The sequence below is a fragment of the Anguilla rostrata genome, chromosome 16 (genome assembly GCF_018555375.3).
Source record: "Anguilla rostrata isolate EN2019 chromosome 16, ASM1855537v3, whole genome shotgun sequence".
NCBI lineage: Eukaryota > Metazoa > Chordata > Actinopteri > Anguilliformes > Anguillidae > Anguilla > Anguilla rostrata.
In genome coordinates, this window is record NC_057948.1 from 7,823,852 (window position 1) to 7,846,787 (window position 22,936).

General features: G+C 44.3%; 2 protein-coding genes across 2 annotated transcripts; both read left to right on the forward strand.

Annotated features, from left to right (window-relative positions):
• The first annotated feature begins 145 nt into the window (after positions 1 to 145).
• LOC135242614 (uncharacterized) lies at positions 146 to 4,179 on the forward strand. Its single transcript, XM_064313764.1, has 4 exons — positions 146 to 160; positions 464 to 671; positions 1,379 to 1,514; positions 1,921 to 4,179. Exons 1-4 carry the CDS (start codon positions 146 to 148, stop codon positions 2,213 to 2,215), a joined length of 654 nt encoding a protein of 217 aa, XP_064169834.1. The 3' UTR covers positions 2,216 to 4,179.
• Positions 4,180 to 4,554: 375 nt separating this feature from the next.
• On the forward strand, positions 4,555 to 19,723 carry mtch2 (mitochondrial carrier homolog 2). Its single transcript, XM_064312347.1, has 13 exons — positions 4,555 to 4,713; positions 7,522 to 7,606; positions 10,677 to 10,783; positions 11,148 to 11,174; positions 11,452 to 11,508; positions 12,471 to 12,528; positions 12,838 to 12,889; positions 14,239 to 14,298; positions 14,830 to 14,923; positions 17,000 to 17,047; positions 17,892 to 17,959; positions 18,715 to 18,790; positions 19,331 to 19,723. Exons 1-13 carry the CDS (start codon positions 4,627 to 4,629, stop codon positions 19,415 to 19,417), a joined length of 906 nt encoding a protein of 301 aa, XP_064168417.1. The 5' UTR covers positions 4,555 to 4,626; the 3' UTR covers positions 19,418 to 19,723.
• Positions 19,724 to 22,936: the final 3,213 nt, after the last annotated feature.

The window sequence follows — 22,936 nt, forward strand, 5'->3', positions numbered from 1 at the left end:
TTTTTCTTGCAGACCATTACTCAGTTCGACATCTGTGGCCTAATCTGTATGAAGTCTGTATTGTCTGCATTCTCATTCTCACAGAGTTCTCATGTTTGTATGTTGTTCCATTATTTATTTCATTTTGCTTCTGGACCCGCCACCCATGCTTGGCACGCAGGTACATCGAACAATTCAATAACGTTTGCATGTTGTTTCTGTGAGAGCCATTATGTTGCATTGTTGCTTCTGTGAGAGCCATTATGTTGCATGTGTTCTGTGAACTATGTTGCATGCTGCTCTGGAGCATTTTGCAGTTGTCGTGAGCCTATGTGCATGTTGCTTCTGTGAGACTAGTGCATGTTGTTCGTGAGCCTATGTGCATGTGTCTGGTGCATTATGTTGCGATTTGTGAGCCATAGTCGCGTTGTTCTGATGTCGTTTTCGAATGTGAGTGCTTGTGTCTCCGGTCTACGGGTGGCAGCGTCAGTGCACCCTGTCCCAGTTTGTCACCGAGGCAGCCGCAGGCCAGTATCCCGCCACAAGGCTGGCTCACAGGCCCAAGGCCTTCCAGGAAGCCAGGGTTGAGCTCGCGCGAGTGTCCATCACGTTCGACATCCCCGAGGCCTCCAGCACCAGCACAGACTTGATGGAAACTGTCAGGAAGAGACGGGACAAAGAGGGCACCGCAGGTGAGCTCGCTCCGCCAGATTCTGCTGAAAAGGTGGATTTTCACTGTTGTGACGTGGAGGAATTGCAGTTTAAACTGGACTTGAAACTTAGAGGTTACAGGTTCAATGCCCAGATGGGACAACGCCAAAATAAAGGCCAAAATAATAAAAAAGTGAACTGAATTACCGGCAGAGATGGAGAAGGAGACATAATGCCTACCTTCAGTACAGAAAAAAATGGCTCAGCATGAATTTGGGGAGGTACTGAACAGAACTTCCTTTAAAAAGTAAAACCTCAGATACGGAGCTGGTCAGTTGAGTTCATAGAGAAGAAGCCTCTCTCTCGATTCTTAGAATTTCAGCGGTGCATATGGCAATAATTAAGAAACCACAAATGATAAATCACAGGATAAAGGGATGCAGGACTGACCCAAACCTTCACCTACTAAAATTAAACGTAACAAATTATCTGAAGGATTAAAGAAGCTGAACGCGGTCTTCAAAAAGCTGTTAAACCTATTAAATCAGTCGCCAGTAGCAAAGCCCCAGGAGAAGATGATTTCTTAGCAAACCCTGATTAATGTATTACTAGACAAACTTTCATGAGACCAAAGTGGAAACCGTATTCCAAAAATCAACGAGCTCATTAATCATAACCTCTTTTTTTCCTAATTAACGGCCCTAATTTTTTTTGAACTGTTTTTTTCTTCTTTTTCTGTGCTCTACAGGAGCGGTGTTGGCGAGAGAGCTGGACAGCAGCCATGGAGGGCCTGACAGCGCTGCCATTAAGCAGGCCATGGACACAGACCCCTTCCTGCCAAATTTGAGGAAACAGGATCTGAGCACAGAATCACGCAGTAGAAGGTTCTGGAAAATCTTATTCTATAGAAGATGATATGCTGATTTTCATTACCTATTTTTAAATATTTTTTTATACCTATATATATGTATAAAAACTGCCTGGTGAATCAAAATTTGTGTACAGAGCTACAGCAAGAAAAAATATTTCTTTGTCTCAGGGCAGGGCCCTGTACATGTATTTGAGATATGTATTTGCAGGCATGTCATATGTGGTATTCTTGATTTTGAGTTCTTGCATCTTTTTTTTGTACGGCTGGTACCTGTGTGCCACCTGCGAAGCAACCTGCAGCTCCAGCTTTTTGGTTGTAATTTCTAGATATTTTGTGTGGTATTTTTTTCATTTAAAAATCTTGCTGTGTTTCAGGCACTCACAGTCTCGATTTGTTTTTAATCTCTCGTAAATCCTCAGGTTGTCCCCGCTGGCCTCGGCGAAAGCAGGTGAGGCGGCCCACGGTTTCCCGAAGGTGCCCGCCGCCGGGCCTGCCCAAGCCCCGGACCCGCTCTTCCCCCAGCGGTCCAGGCTGCAGAGGCTGCAGAACCTCACCCTGGCCAAGACCACCAGGCTCCCGCTACCCAGCAGCACGGAGAACATCCCTGCTGACCCAGACCGCAGCGAGACCGCAGCGAGACTCGGCTTTCGCAATGCTGAGGAACGCTGCTCCGTGGAATCGGAGCACCAAGACCACCTTCCCATTCTGCAGTAGCCCCCTTTTCCACCGCGTCGGAACCTGAACACTGAGAAACCTGGCCTACGGGCTGGCCTACCTGTTCCTCTGTCTGTTTCAGGCTTTAGTGGGACTGTAGGTGGGGCTGACTGGGGGACTTGTGGCTTGGTGATGGCCCTGAGCCAAGACATGCCTGAGTGGCTCAGGGTCCAGTTATTACATCATACAACACTTTTTTTTAAGGGAATCACGAAGCAGATTTTTAAAAAATCGTTTATTTTTGAAGATAGGTTAGCTAGTAAAGCTGTGAGAAATGACCAAAGTCAGACTGACAGAAAAACCAACCATGTAAATACAAAGAAGCGGGTTGTTTACAGTCCAACTGGTGTAATGCATCTGTTACAAGTTGATTGGTCCGGTTTCAATTATATCAATATCTCAGGAAAATTGGCATCTGTAATGAAACTTCTGGAGGACAAGGTGACTCTTGTTAATACTGGCTAGCTGTTATTATCAAATACTATCAAATATTTATTTTTTAGGGGTCGTTATTTGAATATTGAAGAGGAGTATTTGCTGCAGTTGAATATGTTTGTTTGAATTCTATTTGGATCGGTTTGTGTTAATAAAGTATCAATTAATAGAACCTGAGATACTACCCTCTGTTTTCCCCTTTTTTCTTCCTTTCCTCACTTTTAAGTGACAGATTCAAGACCTTTAAATGGAAAATTTTCAGACCCCAAACTTTGTATTAGTTGTATAAATACACATTTATTTTCTGCTTACACTGTTTAAAGAATGATTACCCTGGAGAAGGGAAGGTAATACAAAATCGGATTAAATTTGGGAGCTGATCCGGGTGATCTTACCATAAGCTGTCAAACTGTTCTGTTTCCAAGGCAACAAAATTGTAACTGTTTGAATTAGTTCATAGTTTTAAATTAATTGGAAAAGAGCTAATCTCTGTTGTTGGGGGATACCACCACTGAATCTATCCATAAAGTGAATTCTGAATCTTTCACAGAAACTTTAGTATTGTGCATTTGTTATAATTTGGCTTGAGACCAGATAAAGGGGGAAAAATGGTCTAGGGTCTTCATTAAAACATTTCAGTAGTGAAGGTTGTGGGCTCAGCAGGAAACGTATATCATCAGCATATACTGAGACCATTTTTAACCCCTGAATTTCTAATGTCTGCATATTTGATCATACATTACAGTATGTAAAAACAGCAATATTGGGAAGTCTTGTTTTACACCCCTTTATGACCATTATTTATAACTTTACATGTGGGATTGCTGCGTGTAACATTTACCCATATTATGACAGATTACCCGAAGTTGAAGAATTCTGGGTATTTTTAGACAAGGTCCAGTTCAACTTTATCAGAAGCTTTCAAATGTTGATATTTTGTAATTATTTCAATTCCCTATTCCCCAACCTGATTTCAGTAAAAGCCCAGACTGATCATGGTGGATTATATAAGGCAAATTCCTTTTGATATGAGAATGTGTACATTTTTGCCTGTAATTTGGCTTCACAGGACTAGATTAGATTAGTTTATATTCATAATTTAGGTGGAAATAAAGTGCAACAAATGCAATTATGTTGGGGAAAATGCACAAATGATGTTAAATGTTCTCCTTTAGGTTGTAATGAAATACTGAGAGATCACATATATAAAACAGGCAAACACACTCCCTGGTTCATAAACTCCTTGACCACAAGTGTGCAATATCTGAGGGTGAAGTATGGAACTACTAAAGATCTATTAAGCAAAAAGTAAGCAGTGTAGGCTACTCTGGTGTCCCCACGTGTCTCCAAATCTATCCTAAAGGTATAAATTGTGCAATGCTGTAAATCATAGCATAATCATGTATTTCATTACTTATCCATTGTTGTGACTCGTGAAACTCCCTTTTCCATCATTGTCAAGTGGGAATTACTTATATTTATCTGAACGACAGTCTTCTGTCTGATAAACAATAAACGTGCCAATATTCTCTGTTTTAACATTTTTATTTTTTGACTCAGAATTTTCTTCATATTATGAACATTGTGTGCATCATTTGGTAATATTCGGGTTTTTACGAGTTTCTGGTCACGTTAATCTATGATCAATTTCCAAGACCGTCTTTATACCACAAGCCTTTGGGAAACACGTCACAAATCAAAGATGCTTTTATGACTTTTGCTATCAATTTAGGCTTAAGGTGGTTTTGGAAACGAGGCCATGATCTTCTGCTACCGGGAGAAGTCAGCCATACCCAGTTCAGGGCACTGGACTGTGGTAGCCTACTGTAGTTCATTGGTGGTGTTGAATCAAGACAACATAGTATCTATGGTGATCGACAGTCACGGGATCGCATAACGACTCACGTGACATCTCAATATCTTATGCCCTTTCCGCCTTCTACAGCTTTGAAGGAGGTTGCCTATTTTCCCCCATCATGGCGGACACGCGTGTCCAGGTGCTGCTGGGAACAGGACTTACTGTCCTTTCCCACCCGCTTATGTATGTGAAGGTGCTAGTTCAGGTAAGCGACTAACTGGACTCTTTGGTCATCTTACATGCAGCCTGAAAAGCACATAGACTACCGACTTTTTTGTGTGTAACATGCGCCATTTTATTTCTGTGTCGCTAGTTTGCAAGCTTAGCTTCTAGTCGCACAGTCAGTGCTCGTTTATAATACCTTCAGTTTCACATTCACATTTTGTCAAACAGGGAGCAGTTTCCTCTCTGGCTCCTTCCATTTCCTATCGTTAGTTTTGTTTGACAGAAATTTACTTATTTCCTTAACAACCTAGCTACTATGTATCCGTATGGATCAATCGAGTGGTCTTTTGACGCTCTTGATCAAATACGGAACTCGCTGCTCTAGTAATGCAAAGTTCATATAACCATCTAGCTAGCCAGTTTTTATCCAAGGCGAGGGCGACATCAAGGTGTTCCGGATAACCCGGAACGCTATTCTAGAAGGTTTTCTAGCTAAACTAATTTGTCAGCATGTGTCTGAAAAGACGACGATTCGGCCAAATCGGTTGTGTTCAATGAGACCATGTAAGTTCCTCTGACAGAAGATGTAACTAGCTATTTATCGTTAGCAAAGTTAATTGCTATAAGGTATGACTTGATTTACCGTGATTTAGCTGTCAGTGTCATCGAGATCGAGTGTCACCTGTCTTGCTAATGTGGCTTCTTTTCTGGTTCACTATACCAACTCAGTACTTGCAGTGAAGGCAATTAAGCTTTACTGACTACCTACGAAAGTGAAAGTGTACAATAGTCTTTGTCCATTAAAATATCAAATAGTAAAATAAACAATGGGTAGTCGAGGTAACAATGGGTAGTCGAGGTACCCGAACAGTTGAAGTTTGTTTGCAAAAGCATCTTTAAAGCGTCAGTGAAAGGAACTGGTAGTATACATTTCTTGAGAGTTCTGCCCCTTTCAACAGCATTTAGTCTCTTAAGTTATGAATCTCGTGAATGTCGTTGTTGAACCATTCTGAACCCTTTATTGCACCATAGTAACACTGCTTATTATGAACCCACCAATACTCCATGGCGGCATCTTGTAGAAATGCGAAGCTGTAACTGTTAGTCGGGTCATCCCTAGCGTTGTCGCAGAGATGGCGTTACTTGAAGCACTGTCACCAGAAGAATATATCTGTGATATAACCAGTAACTTGTATGCAATTTGCATTGATTATTACGAGAGCTCTGCTTCTTAAATTAAAAAGTTTCAAGTTAAAGTAACATGACATGAAATAACATCAAAAAGTTCATTTTATACATGTACCTAAACGTCATCACTTCGAATGCGGCACCAGTGCGTGGAGCGGGCCTTGAGCGCGTTTATTAATCTGATACCAGTTTGTTGCTTTTGACTCATGCCCTATATTCTGCTATCAGAGGTCAACCTGAAATACCTTCTGGAATCCAATAGCTTTTAAATATGTAAACTCAAATCCCCCTTTAGTCTCTCTTCACTGTGCCTGAAGAGATTAAGTGTTTTAATTATTTATTCATAATGTTTAATTACATTTGACCTCTACAACCAAGTAGGCTATGTTGCACTTTTTGTACCTTTTCCTAACGCTTCCATCTTTCTTATCGTGTGTTGCTCAGAACTGGACACAGTGCTCAGAATACAAAGTCAAGCATTTATTAAGACATGTATAACAACAGTGATAGCTAAAATTACAAATTAATTTTAAGTACATTTTTTCTGCAGTTGTCCGTAAGGCTGTGTACTTTTGCCACCAAGTGAAGGTTTTTGCATTTTGGCTTGTTGGATATTTTAGCTTTTATGAGGTCCGGGTGCTTCCTTAATTTTTTAAAGGAAGTTCCCAGCACATTTTCCCAGCACCAGCTTTTGTCATAACCTCTACAACATACTGTCCATGAAGTGTTGATGGTCTCATGAGAAGTAGGGGTACTAGGCTCTGAAAAGACCCATGTTTTGAGAGCCTTCTCCCCCCGGTTGTTCTAAAGGGCAGAACTCTGGAGATATTCACGAAGAGCACAGTTGTGTTTAGGACAACGACAATTGTGTTTGGCTCTGTACTCTGCAATTTTATATTTATAATAAAACAATTCACACATAGTTGATGTGCACATTCTCAGCTTTTATTTAAGAGTATTTTTTAATACATTTTGGTTTAATCAGAGCCTGGCAAGTTGAGAATGTGCACTTTAACCACGTGTCAATTGCTTGATTACAAATCTAAAATTGTGGAGTACTGGGCCAAATCAGGAAGAAAAAAAAGTCTTTGTCCCAAACATTATGACACTCACTGTATATAAGAACCGTGAAATACTGCAATACATCTTCCAGCTAATGTATACAGAAATTAAAAAGGAGCCTGTGTGTGACGTACTGATTGATTGGTGTAGGATGACCCATACATAAATAGGGATTTTCAAATAGGCCCATAGAAGAAAGAAAAATGTAACTTAATGTTGTGCAACAAATATTCAAAAGTGTTAGTTATTTCCCCTGATTAATAAGGAAATTCAGTTTTTTTTTAAAGCCAGTAATGTGTGTATAGTGATACAAGTATTGACTTGATGTCTGAGAATTCTCCTACTATGATGTCAGAGTGGAAAAGCTTCCAATTTGTGCATGCTTATAAGCTGTAGACATGTTTAGGTGTTTAGGGTCTGAAAATCAGTAGTTTCTGATTAAAGAAAAATGTGTACAAAATCATATCTCTGATTATTCGATGTTTTGCCATTTCAATTAACCCTATCAAGCCAGGCCTGTCGTTCGTTTCTGATGTTTGTAGATGTAAGGAATCCCCTGGATTTGGGTTTCCTCCTTTACCAGTTTGTTCCTTTCCAGATTGGACATGAACCTCTGCCTCCTACTGTAGGAAGAAATATATTTGGTAGACAGATCTACCAGCTGCCAGGACTTTTTTCATATGGTAAGACCTTAACGAATAAATTGTAACTTTCTTCTTCTCCTCCAGGGGGGAGGAGGGGGCCTAGTCCTCTGAGGTAAAACTGGGACTGCATTCAAAGCCCCCCTTTATCTCCACTCTCCCATACTTTGGGAGTGTAGCACCACAGCATAGTATTGTATTTGGGAGTATAGCATCACAGTATAGTATTTTGGAGTCTAACACTGCAAAAGCTGGGCACAAGTGCATTAAGTGAGGGAGGCACTGTTTGACTTGAGATGTAGTTATTAGCATCTGCACTTGGAAGTTTGCCTGAAGAAGAGCATTGATCTTCTGATGTTTTTAATATAAACTTGGGGACACCTCAAAGTTTCTTGTTTTATACCTTTAGCAGTTTCTGTGGATTGCATTATATGATGTAGTCTTCATGAAGACATTCTGGTCATATCTAAATAACTAACAAATAGAAATGGCTAGGTACCTAACTAACGAACGGGTATGAACTAGTGAGTATTACTGCTAGCAGCAAGTTAGCCACCAATGCTATAGACCTGCACCATTAATAAACGTATACTTGCTTACTTGGGTCGGGGGCATTTTTGCTTGGAAACAAATGTAACAAGAGAGCACTAAATTAACTATTATAACTAGCAAGTTGGTGCATGTTCCCAATAAAGTGAGAGTAAGTCTTACTTTTGAGTTTGGTTTAGTATACTAAGCATATTAGTGATGGAGGTAAAGGAAAACTAAGCTCTATCTAGCTCTTAACATTGCCTGAATTTATATGCGTCTTTTCCATTTCCTGTGAACCTGTATGCTGATTTTGTCAGCGTATAGCACCGTGCAGCCCTCACGAGTGAAGGGGCAGTGAAACATATTGCACTCGGTCTGTGAACAGATGGGGCCCGCTCTTAGGATGCCGGTGGGAAATCAGCATCTGAAAGAGGCGTACCCCTTCGTGGAGTTTGTGTGGGCGGAGCCGAGAGGGGACTGGAACAGGCCCTTGGGTCCCCCCGTCACATGATCGAATCGTTTTGTGCTTGCCTGCGGAATGGCAGCTGCGTGAATCTGGGCTCGTCCGCGTTCTGAACAGAAGGGACTTTAATGGGGCAGCCAGTACAGTGTTAAAATGGCGGAGCTCCTTGATGCTGCTGTATTTTGAAGAATGCGAAGGAGTTGTAAGGAAGTAATCAGATCATTTTTATACATTGCATTGGCTGTGTTGTGAAATCACCGTCCATTAATAATACAGTCACAGATCTGTGAACGTATGCAGGTGGTGGGGGGAAAAAAAGGAAACTCATGAGTAAGTTTGGTGGGGTGGAGTATGTGGCAACACTGGTGTTTCTCATCCATTAATTCAGCCAATGACATCGCAGGCCTGGTCGCCTGTTATGGTCTGCATGTGTCCAAGTGGAGGCCTGGGTGACTTTGAAAGAGGGCACATTGCCTGGACATTTTTGCTAGAAGTATTAGTGAACAGAAAGGCTCGACTTACTGGTGTTTCATGCGCAGCGGTGTCCAAGGTGACGTCGTCATTGGGTCTCCAGGGTAATTGCATCATCGAGAAAGGGCAGCAGTGGGTGAAAGTGCATTCTGCACGACTGTGCGGTCTTGCAGGGCAAAGTAGGTGGGCGGGTTACCACGGAGCTGCTGACCACTTTGGGAAAACTACAAGTAAATTTTTCACACAGAAACTAGATCGGGGAACTTCACCCGCCAAAGTGGCTGGCGGTTTTGACAGAGTTGCCCGCCATGGCCGGATTTTCCCCGCGCTTGGCGGGTGTTCATTTCAAAACCCTGATCTCTCTGCAGTTTCAGGACCGCCATTTCCGTGCAGTGTTAGCCCGTTATATTCGGCGTTGTTGGTATCCGTTTATTGACAAGTTGAAATGTAGTCTTTCTCAAGTACAACACGCAAGGAAAATAGCCTATATTTCGCACAAATGTGTATCATTTGTCCCTGTTAGTTCTAGAATTGTGACCCCCAACTTGACACAATGAAGCATCTTTGGCCAGGCGCTTCTTGTCTGCTGATGGACATATGATAACAGATTGCTCATTTGCCACTTAATTCTTGAGCAAGGGTTGGCTCAGCCATTCTGATGACAAATACGAGACGTCTGATGACGGCTTCTATCGCAGTAGCCTCCTCCAGAAAGTTATCTTTATTCCATTCCTCCTTGCTAGGATCCAAATGCCAATGAATATGGCGCCACCTCAATGCGTCAGTCGATATGAAAGTGAAGGAGCAGTTATGTTCCCTTGCTTCCTTGTTTTCTCCTCTGCCAGGTAACGCAGCCGCAGAGATCCACATGATGCTCGGAAATGAGATGTGCTGCCAGCTGTTGAATGTCTAATTCAGTGTAAAACTGAGTATTCAGTTCCCTTGTTGCGGGTCACAAATTTTGTCACAAAATTGCTTGCTCGAGGGAACAGGGCAAGGGAAGGGAACGTGTTAAAAATGGAACCAAATCCAGCCTAAGCGCTTGTATTATTGGCCGCGAGGAGCCCCACGGGCCAGCTAATCATTGACCACGTGCGAGCTGATTGGCCGTTAGTGGGGCGATATCATTGGCCGCTTTTTATTGCCCGTGTGCGTAGGGCAGTGACACTGAAATCTGCCCCCCTGGGGCCAGCTTGTACTGCTGGCTTTCATTCTTCCCCTCCAATCAGGGGACTGATTTAATAAACCTGGGACACCTGGCAAGTTGTAATCTCTGGCCAGTCAGTGACATTATTGGACTCTGGCCTATCAGGCAGCAGAGAAGATCAGCAGTGGCGCGGCCCTCGAGGGCCCCGGGTTTGGGTACCGCTGACCCAGGGCTTCAGTTGGCCGGACGCTGCGCGGCCGTCGACTCCGCCGGTCGGTCGAGGACCCGAAGCCCCGGCCTGCAGCCGGGCTCAGCTCGCGGACCGGCGAGTTGGAAAAGGGAGTTTCCATCACAGAAAGCGGGAAGGGTGAAAAATGGGAGAAGGAAAAAAGCAGGAAAAAGAAATTTAAGTTCCGGCAGGATATTTTGCGCACGTTTGTTTGTTTGTTCCGCTGCATTGAAACGAGGATTATGTTTGTTTTTTTTTTTTCCTTGTCCAGCGAAACACATCGTGAAGATTGACGGGAAGGCGGGGCTGTTCAGCGGCCTGGTGCCCAGGCTCTGCGCCGGGACCATAGGCACCGTCGTCCACGGCTCCGTCCTGCAGGTGAGAGAGAGAGAGAGAGTGAGAGAGAGAGAGAGAGCACGCAGGGTCATTCCTGTGTTCCCAGGGTCCTATGTTCCCTAGATTTATATGGCAGATAATGGGAACATGTCAAAGGGTCCTGTGTTCCCAGGGTCCTATGACCAGCCTATTAGCTAATTTAGCCATCGTAATTGGTGGAAACAAAAAAAACCTGCATACACACTGGCCACTCCGGGACTGGAATTACCCCCCCCCCTCCATGTAGAACAAATATTGTCTTAATGTTTGTTGGCCAGGTGGTGTAAGGACACTGAAGTTTAGACTCCAGCGGCACTGGAGTTTTTATGGCTGCGTCTCAGTGCGTTTATCTTTCCGTCTTTTACAGAGATGCCAGGAAGGAGGCCAAGCTGAGGTAAATCATGTCCGCCCGTCCGCGCGGCTAGCTGCGCTGCAACCGTGTCAGTCTGTCCTCAATCACTGACTCTCCCGTTTGCTTTGTCACTTTGCGTGCTGTAGCGTCGCTTCGTTGCGAGCAACAGGGACCTCAAGACTTGGGCATCCACTGAACGTTAGCAAAGCAATTTCTCCATTGCAGTGAAGCTTTGCCTACTCATTTCTTGGATCGGCAGTTTGTTGCATTGTTGAAACTGCATCGGAAGTCTGACCCGTGTACACTTTTCCCCTTCCAGGAACATGGGATCTGTGAAAAGGCAGAAGAAGGATCTCTGAAGCATGTCGTAAATGAGGTGAAAATTTACTTTTGTGCAGCGTTTGAGTGAAGAAGTGATCGCATGATCTGAACATCACTGGAAATGTACTGGGGAAATAATATCCTGCAGTTAATAATACAGATGTAGTTAGGGAGTGTTTCATTCATGTTGGTCAGTAAGACCTTGTGTAAAACCGTGTTTATTAACAGACATCTGAATTCAGCTATGTCTTAGAACTACCTGAGCGGTATTTATGGTGCGCTAGTTCACTATTACACCTGTTTTGTACCTTTAAAATAAACCACAGCCTAAATTCGGCATTGCTTTTGCACGTCAGTGGATCAGTAGATGGAAGCCTCCTGGAAAAAGAGGAATTGAGGCTCAGGAGCAACCTTTAGTCAGGTGAATCGAGAATGGTTTGCCCGTCTAGCTGAGGACTTCTCAGCTTTATTATCTTTTGTCACCTATATTCTTTCAATGATTACTACAAAGCAAGTTTCTGTTTGTTACAAGAAAAGGGTCGACAGAGCAATTTGCAGTGTAATATAATGGGCGGCAGTGTAGTATAATGGGTAAGGAGCTGGTCTAGTAACCTAAAGGTCACAGGTTCGGTTAGGGCACTGCCGCTGTACCCTTGAGCAAGGTACTTAAGCTGCATTGCTTCAGTATATATCCCAACTGTATAAATGGATGCAATGTAAATGCTATGTAAAAAGTATAAGTTGCTCTGGATAAGATTTATTGAAGGTCCTAGGCTTACATGCTTGGCTACCTGTGAATTTATATTGGTAAGCAAAGGGCCAATCAGGTTTCTGATTTTATTATGCACAACAGCCGTATCCGTGTGATCTTGGGGGGAAAAAACTGAATGAAATTGTGGTCGAGTCTGTGAAGTATCTCTAAATTAGAACGGTAGTGTCTTTGAATTCAGAAGATGAATCGGGGATTCGTATAGAAACTGATCTGGCTCCGCCCCTCTCTTCCCCCCCCGGCTGCAGACCACCAAAGAGATGATTGCCCGCTCCTGTGCCACGATCGTCACGCACCCTTTCCACGGTAACCGCGCCGCCCCCCCTCCTGCCGAACCGCTGAAAGACCAGCGGTCTTTCTCTCCCCGTCCCTCTCGCTCACAGAGAGGTTGACCGTACGGTTTAGCACTGTGTCACTGTGTTGAGGGAGAGGTGAGAGCCCGCTTTGAATTTGCGTAAATTAACGAAGGTTTTTGCCGAAGATCTTCGAAACGGAAGCTTCTTCTGAAATGAATTTGCGGTCCGTGCGTACTCTTTGTTTCAGACCCATTGTTAGTGTGTGTGGGATTTGTAGTTTTACGATCTGAAATGCTAATGTTGTGTTCTTTATTTCCAGTGATCACTCTAAGATGTATGGTCCAGTTTGTAGGCCGAGAAACCAAATACAGGTGAGTGCTTTTATTGGTATCTGTGTCGCTCAAATGAATGAAAGATTATAACATAATCATTAATAGTCATTAATTCACAACAATGGCCTGGTTTAACGGAACCGAGTGGGATTTAAATACCTTTATTTTGATCATATATTTGACTTGTATTGCTTGCTCATAGACATTGCTATGTAAAACCTGATTTGCCCCTCACATGTGATTAGTAAGTGGCCAGCAAATGACGCAAGGCCTACAGAAAATCTAGGTTGGCTGAAAAAGGTGTTTAAAAAAAAAAAAAAAAAAGAATTTTATAACTCTTCCCTAGTGACATGTCTACATAGACAAAATAAGCAATAAGTACATTTAAACATGACAAACCCACAACTCATCCAGGCTTGCATACGTGCTGTTTTTATCAATAAACCAGAAAAAGAACACGACCTTCCTAATTGGTTGCTGGTTTAAACATCCATGCACTGTATGGTATTTGAGCCAGCTGTTCTGTCCTATAAATAGTGCAGATATTAACAATTTATTTATGCAGTTATTTTGATACCTCTTTCTGACTGTCCTGTGTTGATACGCTGTGGTCTTTGTTTGCCATGTGGTAAAATCTGTTGGTTGCCAACAGATGGCGACGCGTAGTCTTCGTCTTCGTATGAGTTGGCTCGACATACTGATTTGCATGGCATTGTGCCAGGGGGCCAGCTTTTGGCCCTCATCCCCCTATAGAGGCGCCCCCTGCTGGTAATTATAATTTGCACTCAAAAAGCCAGTTTTCCCATTGCGGTCTGTTTATTTAGATGGCAAAATAAACATCCTTTCAGCAGCAGCCAGGGGTGCGGTCGTTCCTGATTGGTCAGATTCAACCGGAGACGCTGACCTTCAGACCCGAAATGGCCTCTCCTGTTCAACTGCATTGCTGAACATCCCCTTCTGCTGTCAGCTGTCAGTATATGAAGGCCCCTGATGTGTGTATGCTCCCTCCAGTAGAGACATTAAGGGAAGGGGCGGGGACCTCGAGAAAGATCCGGAACAATCGCACCACTAAGTGGCACTCCTTAAGGGGGCTGAGTGCACTGGCTTCTATCACAGAGAAAAACGTGCACGCGGTTCCCCGGAGTGTGAATTTTAATAAAAGGCAACAGTGCTCGTTTTATTACCCGTTCATAGTTTAATTCAGAAGATATTTATGCGCACTTTAAAGCGTCTCTGCCGTCATTTCCGTAGTGCCGTGCGTTAATTTTAATAGGGCGCATTGTCTTATAGAAACGCTAATTGCCTGCTCTCTCTACCAGGGTAACGCGAGTCTTGAGATGCATTGATAAGCAGTTATTGATGTGTGGAATTGTGTCTTATTTTCACAGCGGCGTATTTGACTCCATCTCCACAATCTACAGGGAAGAAGGAATTCTGGGATTTTTTGCGTACGTATTCAAAGAAACGAGTCTCTCCACGTACGGTTTCTTTGTTGAATCAGATTGTTTGCCCAGATCCGTTGCTCTGTTTGAGAGCGGTGGGAGTGGTGCGGATGCTGATAAAAAAGGGAATCCTGCTTGTGATGACGGCAGAACTCTTAATCTGACATGTTTAATATTTTATGGACAATGAGGTATCAGCATGTGCGCGTGGACAAAAAAAGCGGATGCGAGTTCGTGCTGGGACATGTTTTGTTTATTCTGAGGTTTTTACTGAACAAGACCAGACTTCAGCACTGACCAAAATGAGAGGATACATTTTTATATCTTTTAAAGATACATTTCAGAAAAAAAAGATAATCGCATCATACAGACATGCCTACGCTTGCCTGCAATTGCGTTAAATGCGACATAATAGAATTGAGTGGGTTTTGCAGTACTGTGTGTGTGTGTGTGTGTGTGAAAGAAACTCTGAAAGCATTTCAGTTTCTTTTGACGTGCATGACCGTGAGCTTGATGACAGCTTCCTGTCTGCGGCAGGGGGATGATCCCGCGTCTCCTCGGCGACGTGCTGTCGCTGTGGATCTGCAACATGCTGGCCCACCTCATCAACACCTATGCAATAGACAACTCGGTAAGGCCGCCCTCGCCGCTCCGTCCCTCCATTTTGGAGCTCGGTTTGCGTTCGCAGGCGCGTGGTAGACGCTGGTAACCATGGCAACTAATAAAAGCGCCCTCGTAAAAGGTTAGGCAAAGATCAGGGATGACGTCGAGTTGCCGTCACAACCGAGGGCTGCCGTGCAATGTAAAGGGCCAGATTTACTGAAGGATTGAAACGTGTGGAAGGTTAGGCTCATTTGCATAAGCTCACTGCTTCGCCAATGAAATGGTTGTAGACATACAATTGTTTTTCCCCTTTGAGCTTTAGCCAAAGCTAAATCCTTTAGCCAATCTGACCTTAAGTGCCTGTCTCCCAAGAGGGGAGATTGAGCTTCTAGTGACTTAAGTAGGAAGTGGATTGAGCTTGTAGCGCTTTAAATGGATTTTAAACTGTAATTTAAATGAGGTTTGCTCAGAATTCTTTGCTGTAAATGAAAGAAATCTGGCGTATGCGTTTCTGTATTTAATTGGCAAAACGCGCACAGAAGCCGCCAGACACTGCACCCCTCCAGAATTGGAGTGGGAGATCCCCATTGTAAGACAAATCGGATTCCTCTGTCACACGCCACAGACGTGAACGGTGCGAATGCTCTGATTGTCCTCTGCTGCACACCGTAGGCGTATATGCGTAATGGGGAGCAGTCTGTAATGCAATTGTGACATCATCCTTATTACAAGGAGAATCCATTCTCATAAGTACTGGGCCAGAAGAGAAACCTGCACCCACACAGGCTCCTTTCTGACTGGACTGGACAACCATGCCCTGTTACACTGATAAGCAGCACAAATATTAAAGATTTGATTAGCATTTAAAAAATTTTATTTAGTCATTGCTCAGCATCGCCATCTGTTGGTGATACCGCAGTACAACTGATTCACAACTGAATCCATGTTTCAGAAACTTTTAGACTCCACAAAAATGGCGTAGACTTCAAATGTAAAAGCACGGTGTGTGATGCCAGCGCTCAGCCCATATAGAAATACCCACGCGTGGCTGGGGTTTCGATCCCCCGCCACGACACTTTCTGCTCTGTGACAGAGCAGTTCTGTCTTTTACCCCCTCAGCCTTCCTCGTTTGAATTAGAAAGTAAAGAAGACAGGAAATCGGGGTGGACCGTGTGCTTTTTCTTTTTGTTTTTATTTTTTAAAAGTTTTAAAACAAACAAAACAAAAAAAGAAATGAACGAAATATAAAAACATCGGACTTGACCGGCATTATTTGAATTCTCGAAACTTTGGTTATGTTCAGTGTGTGCGTGTAATGAAGGAGTTGGAGACTTGCCTGAGTCTGAGGTGGGATTTGAACCCCGGCCTCTCATTCGTCCAAAGACTCCATAGGCAAACGCTTTACCAGTCAGCTAAAGGCAAAATCGCCCCTAGCCAAGGGCAACGTTGTTATTTTTGAATTTGAGTGTTGCGTCGCCTGAGTGTTGTCATGGTAACCTGTTACTAGACCTTGGCTTTACCGCACCTTTACTGTGCTTCGTTAGCGAACTAGCTGAGCTACGCCCACTACATTCGCTTGGACACGCTTGGCTGCATGTGTTCTGCTTCATAGAAAAGACTGAATAGGTCTACAGAAATGCCATTTTGAAAGATGGGGCGGCAGTGTATTATAATCCGTAAGGAAGTGGTCTTGTAACCTGAAGGTCACAAGTTCGATTCCTGAGTAGGACACTGCCATTGTACCCTTGAGCAAGGTACTTAACCTGCATTGCTTAAGTCTCTCTGGATAGGAGCGTCTGCTAAATGCCTGTAAATGTAATGAAATGTAACATGTCGTGTGCAAGGGTTCGACAAATATCGCTGAATAATTTTTGTTGGAGAACTTTGTGCTCATACCATGATCGACATTTCATTTTTTTTAGGTGAAAGATTTCACTTGCAGGGTAATGGTAGCGTGAGGGTAGTATTCCGTTTCACACTACGCGCCTCCACCGCGCACTTTTCGTTACCCTCGGAACACCTGCGGTATCGCGAGGAGCGGTTTTCAGGAGAACTGATGCGCGGCGTTCAGATGGATGACCGTTTTTCTTCTCTCTCCCGACAGATGAATCACATGGGCGAGATCAAGAACTGCTCCCAGACCGTGACAGGGGTGAGTCATCGGCGCGGAGGCTCGGAACGCCGCGCCGTTCGTCTTTTCATCCAGCGCGCCGACGGGACGGCGCGGAGTGATTCATAGACCCGTTACGAAGGATGTTCGAGAGGCTCTTTCATAAAATCTTTATAAAGGGTTTTAGGGGACCATTCATAAAATCGTTGAACGAGATGTGTGGGCCGTTCATAAAATGGAGGACGAGATGTGTGGGTCATTCATAAAATGGAGGACGTGAGGGGGGGAGGTCATTCGTGCCGCCTCGCTAGCCGAGCCGCGCAGTCACCGCGCTTGCTAACGGGCGTTGTTCGCGGCCAATCAGCAAGAGGAGGCGGGGGAAAGCCCCTCCCCTCCTACGATGACAGCAAGGCCAGTGTGCCAATAAGTTTGGGCATCTTATTGTCTCCGGAACTGATTCTGGGTCACAGGGTTCATCGCTGCACCCAGAACCAACGTGTTGGGACAGATACACAAACAGACCCAGTCTTGCTTTCCACCCCGCTCTTGTAAGATTTACTTACGCCAGGCCCCTGTGGCAGGAAAGTAGGTAACTGGTAATTACGAATGTATGGTGTTCTTTACACAAAACCGCCTTGAAAAAAAAGATTATTTTTTACTCCCCCTCTTTAAGCGCAAGGTGGCATTAGTTGTCACCTGTGCGACGGTATGCCTTCAGGCTGCAGCGCTGGCAGCCCTCATGAATATGTTAATTGTGTGCGTCGTAGAAATGGACGATATGCCGAATGACATTAATTTACCACCGGCTTTTCGTAGGCTTGAGGCCATTAGCAAGTCGGTGCTCCGCATTTTAAAATTTGCTCTCCCCCCCCCCCCCCATTCCTAGTTCTTTGCCAGCATGCTGACCTATCCATTTGTGCTGGTGTCCAACCTAATGGCTGTCAACAACTGCGGGTAAGATGGCCGCCGCCTTTTTCCCTTTTTTTTTAGAGCTTTCGAACCGCTCCATCGTCAGACAGACTGCCTGCAGAACTGTTTGTTGTTGTTGTTGTTTTCAGCGGTAAGCCTGAGTCAATGTTGGGAAGGACAGCCGTTTCCGGGATCTTTGTCAATTTCCGCACTCAGCTGTTCAATTAGCCGCGTCACATATCCCACAATCCCACAGTGAGGGCCGAATGTTTAACGCCTGCTCACTGAAGCCATGGCGCTGTGGAATCGTATTGTAGAAAGCTCTACCTTGTGCTAAAGCTATAAATTAATTTGAACAGAAAAAGATGAAGGTTTTTCTACGACAAGCATTTCCAATAATACTTTGTTTTGGGTTGCCAGAATTGTACAAGAATTCTCAGTAGTGTGAAGGCAGTGGTAAATGTGTGTGTGTGTGTGACAGTAGTGTGGAGGCTGTGTGTGTGTGTGTATATAACAGTAGGGTCAGTAGTGTGGAGGCTGTGTGTGTGTGTATAACAGTACGGTCTGTAATGTGGAGGCTGTGTGTGTGTGTGTATAACAGTACGGTCTGTAATGTGGAGGCTGTGTGTGTGTGTGTGTGTGTGTGTGTGTGTGTGTGTATAACAGTAGGGTCAGTATTGTGGAGGCTGTGTGTGTGTGTATAACGGTAGGGTCAGTATTGTGGAGGCAGTGGTAACTGTGTTTAAGGGTACACAGATGGGATGTTCAGTCCCCTGAAGGCTGCTCTGGTCTGTGTTCAGTCTGGCAGGTGGCCTCCCCCCTTATGCTGCTGTGTATCCCACCTGGCTGGACTGCTGGAGACACCTGAGCTTAGAGGTATCTTACACTCCGCACGCACACGTACACACACCACACGTACACACGCACACATTCCACACGCACACATTCCACACGCACATGCTATCACATGCAAACACACATGCACATACGCACACACGCACGCACACACACGCACATACACACGTACACACACACATGCTATCACATGCAAACACACGTGCACATACGCGCACACACTCCACGCGCGCATACACACACACTCTCACACACAGACACACATGCGCACATGCACACACACCCACACACACACCACCCATGCATGCGTGCACACACACACACACACACACACACACTCTCTCATGCAGACACATACATGTGCATGTACGTGCACGCACTCATGCGCATGTACACACGCACGCACGCACCCACACACATTCACACACACATCACACATGCATGCACACACACATACACAGACACGAAGGGGGGTGGGTAGGGGAAGAAAAGCAAAAATGACACTGAAGTGGATTTCACTCTTAAGGAATTCTCACAGCTCACTCCTGTTCTCTTTTTCAGGGAAACATGAGCAGAGGCAACAGTCTCTTTTTCCGGAAGGTTCCAGCAGGGAAGCTGTACGCGCTCGACCAGAAGAGATTGTTTTAAAAGGGGGGTGGGGCAGCGGACAGCCTAGCAGCATCTTACAATAATAAAAAAAAGAAAAAAACAGTCAATTGGAACTAATGGGTTGTATCTAATTTGTATGCATTTGTTGACAATGATGTGCTGGAATTTTTTTAACGATGTCGAACTGCCACCGGCGAAGACGACATTTTCACGTTATTTTACAGAAACACGAGCTGCATCGATGAAGTCGAAAAGAGCTTTATTTTAATAATATTTAGGCATTTGTGTAAATAATACTGCAGGACAACAACGGAATTCAACTTAATAAACAATGGTTTAAATTCACCATTACCCAGAAAGGCATTTTAATTTTTCCTTGATTTTTCCTTGATTTTGTTTCCTCCCAGTTTGAAATGCTCGGTCGTATTTAACTGTGCGTGCCCCGCCCCCGCCCCCACCCCCCACCCCCGCCGCTGAGGGAGAGCGCAGGCTAGCATGCGCCGCTGGCGGTCTCTCCTTTATCCTGAACGCGCTGGCGCCGAACGTGCCGGACGATGCCCTTCCACCCGCTGCCGTTGCTGGCGCTACCGAACCCGCGGTCATTACCGCGGTCGCTCTCGCGCGCCTCCCCCCCCCCCCCGGGACTGCGCCGAAGACGGCGGCCTCGCGGGGCGCGCGTCGCCACGGCGATTTCCCGCCCGCATGACAAGCCCTCTTTTCCCCGAGCTTCGCTTGACGCCGCTTTCTTCCTTCCGGCTGGGACCACGCGTATGGCTGGAGGTGCTCGTAACTTTTGCATTATGCGTAAAATGAACTCTCCCGATGTTACTTTTTTTTTTTTTTTTTTTTGGGGGGTGGGCAGAGGGTTTGGTGTCGAGGGTCCCAGAATTGGCCGAGCTCTTCCAGCGCCCCCTCCCTCCATTTCCCCTCTCAGTACTGGCTCGAGGGGCGTTTCAGGTCGATTATTGGAGTGTGTTTTTCCCCCAACGTGGACGTGTACCATTTAGACTCCCCTGTGTGCTGCTGCTGTGTCAGCTCGATGGCAGTGTTAGACAGCCGCTAATGGTCCATGTGGTAAATATACAGGATATATTTTCTTTTTTTTTTTTTGAAAATGAAAATTGCGGTGTCTTTTGAAGTAGGCATTAGCGGTGGTTCGCTGGTCTGGATGTTGAATGAGGCGGGGGGACTCCACGAAAAGAGCCGTAACGAGAGTTTTGTATTAGCTCATCGAAGCCTGGTGTTGGCTAACGTTGTCAGCGGTGCACCCTTTTTTTTCATACTGACAAAAATAAACAAAAAATGCCTTTAAGGTCTTTGTTTATGCATTTTCATTTAAAAATATAAATCGTCTTTAAAACATTTTACATTCTTAACTTCCTTTGAGCCCCTCTTAAAATGTTAAATTGTTTTCTGTGAATAAATTATGTGGCAAACAGAATTTGACAGACCCATTAGATTTTTAAATGTTTTCAAATTTTTTAGCAAATTAAAAATGTATGGATATTTCCGTAATAACTTGTTTCTGGAATGTAACATGAAGAATACATTCAGAAAATATTTTCTGTACGATGGGGTTTTCCCTTGTCCCTATATCGCATTCAAGAACATTGCAAATGTTTTATGATAACATTTCATAAAACTGGTATTGGACAACTTGGTTTGTAGTACTGATTTTAATGTGTAGTTTTTACTGACCAATGACTATTTTTTGTGAAAATGTAAATTTTTATAGCAGTTCTTAGGTTTTCACACCATACAGATTTTGGTGGTTATAGGCCACAAAGTCAGTGTATTTTGAAATCTTGGACTTCCATGCCAAATCTGCCCCAACAATCACTATCTTCCTTTATGGTTAGCGTGCCATGCTAGCCATAATTACAGGAAACCAAGCCTGTCCAGCATTTATGTACATGAACCTGAGCATGCTGGGATTATATTTGCTTAATTAACTCAGGAACCAAACTTGTGTTCAAACACCTGACTGCAATATACTTTTTGTTTGTCATTACACACACACTATCATGTACAGAATTGTTGATTATTTGCACCCCTGAGAAAAAAAAAATAAAATTGCTATTTTTATTTTATGCCGGAAAATTGGAAAACTATACTTCTCAAAAGCGAGGGTCAAAATTGGCACCCCTCAGGATAGTATTAGATGCAATAAATTCTTCTTGGCTTCTCAGTCTCAATAAATGTGTTGTGGCCTTGTGTCCATCACTGCAGTTCATAAAAAGTAACATAAGGTCTTTGGGGAAAAGCCAAAGAATTGTCAGATCAAAAGAGACTGATGGATGTTGACCTGTACATGTGGTAATAGGTGCAAATGCGCACACAGTTAAACCTAACACCAAGCACTGCTCAAACGATTAGTTTCAAACATCTGGAACCGTTACAAACTTGCAAGGGAGAGGATGCAAGTATATATTATCTCCACACTCGTTGAGGAAGGTGGGTGGGGGAAGCGGAGAGCACCAAGAGATCGTGCTTCAAGAGCCGCCGTTTAGCTGCGTTTCAGGGTAGTGAAATGTAAAAATCAACTGAATAAAGCCACCTCCACGCCAGTAGGCTCTGTCCACAAGAGCTGCATGAATCGGGTGCAACCCAGTAAGAAATTTCAGCCCTCTGGACTTGGCCCAACATAACTGAAAATATGAATGGAACTGGATGCTATGGTTAAATGTGAGCAAAATGTAACTTCTTGGCTGTGTACACAGTGTGCATGCTTGGCGTCTAAAAAGCGAAGCATGCAAGGAAAGGCATTTCTTATCTACCCTGAAAGATGGTGTGCTGGATCATTGCTAAGATTTTTTCCAAAGAGTGTGTGCTCCCAGGATGAAAATTTTATACTAATGTATTCCAATTAGTAGTTGTGCCCCCAAATAATTTTCCCAATTAGCGCACATCAATTCTGAGGGGCGAAGTGGGAGTACTGTAGCGCTCTGAATGGCATAGTGAATTCCATAAAATATCTGGATATTGCAGCTAAAAATATGGCTGTGTCTGCCAGGAGGCTGAGGCTTGGCTTTTGGTGGACTTTCCATCAAGATAATGACTCCGACACTCCTCCAAATCAACAAATGGTTTGTGAAAACAAAATCTGATACAGCAATGGGAAAAAATTAAACCCTCTTTCAGTTCTCTGGTTTTGCTTGACATGACTAACGCTCATCTTACCCTAAAGTCCTTGTGCACACCCTCAGATTTATTAAATGCAGCTTTTATCGTTGGGTTTTGAACACGTTCCTGTCCTGAGATGAGGGAGACCGGACCTCAGAGGTGCCATCGGCGGATCCCGTGGCACCAGAAGCCCTTTGTCCACCCTATGGCGGACCCCCCAGGAAGGAAGGCACTTCCTGAGCACTGGCTTTCCATCAAATGGGTGTTTGTGGGAGTCATCTTGCTCCCCGTGAGAGGGTTTGAGGCCACCCCAGGCCTAGGAAGCACACCTCTGGCATGCTGAGGAGCTTCCAGTTGATCTCTTTCGTCCTCAGTTGCCGCCTCTTGGATTGGAATGGCAGTTGGGTTTTTGTAGCCCCTGGTGCTCGTGCTTCC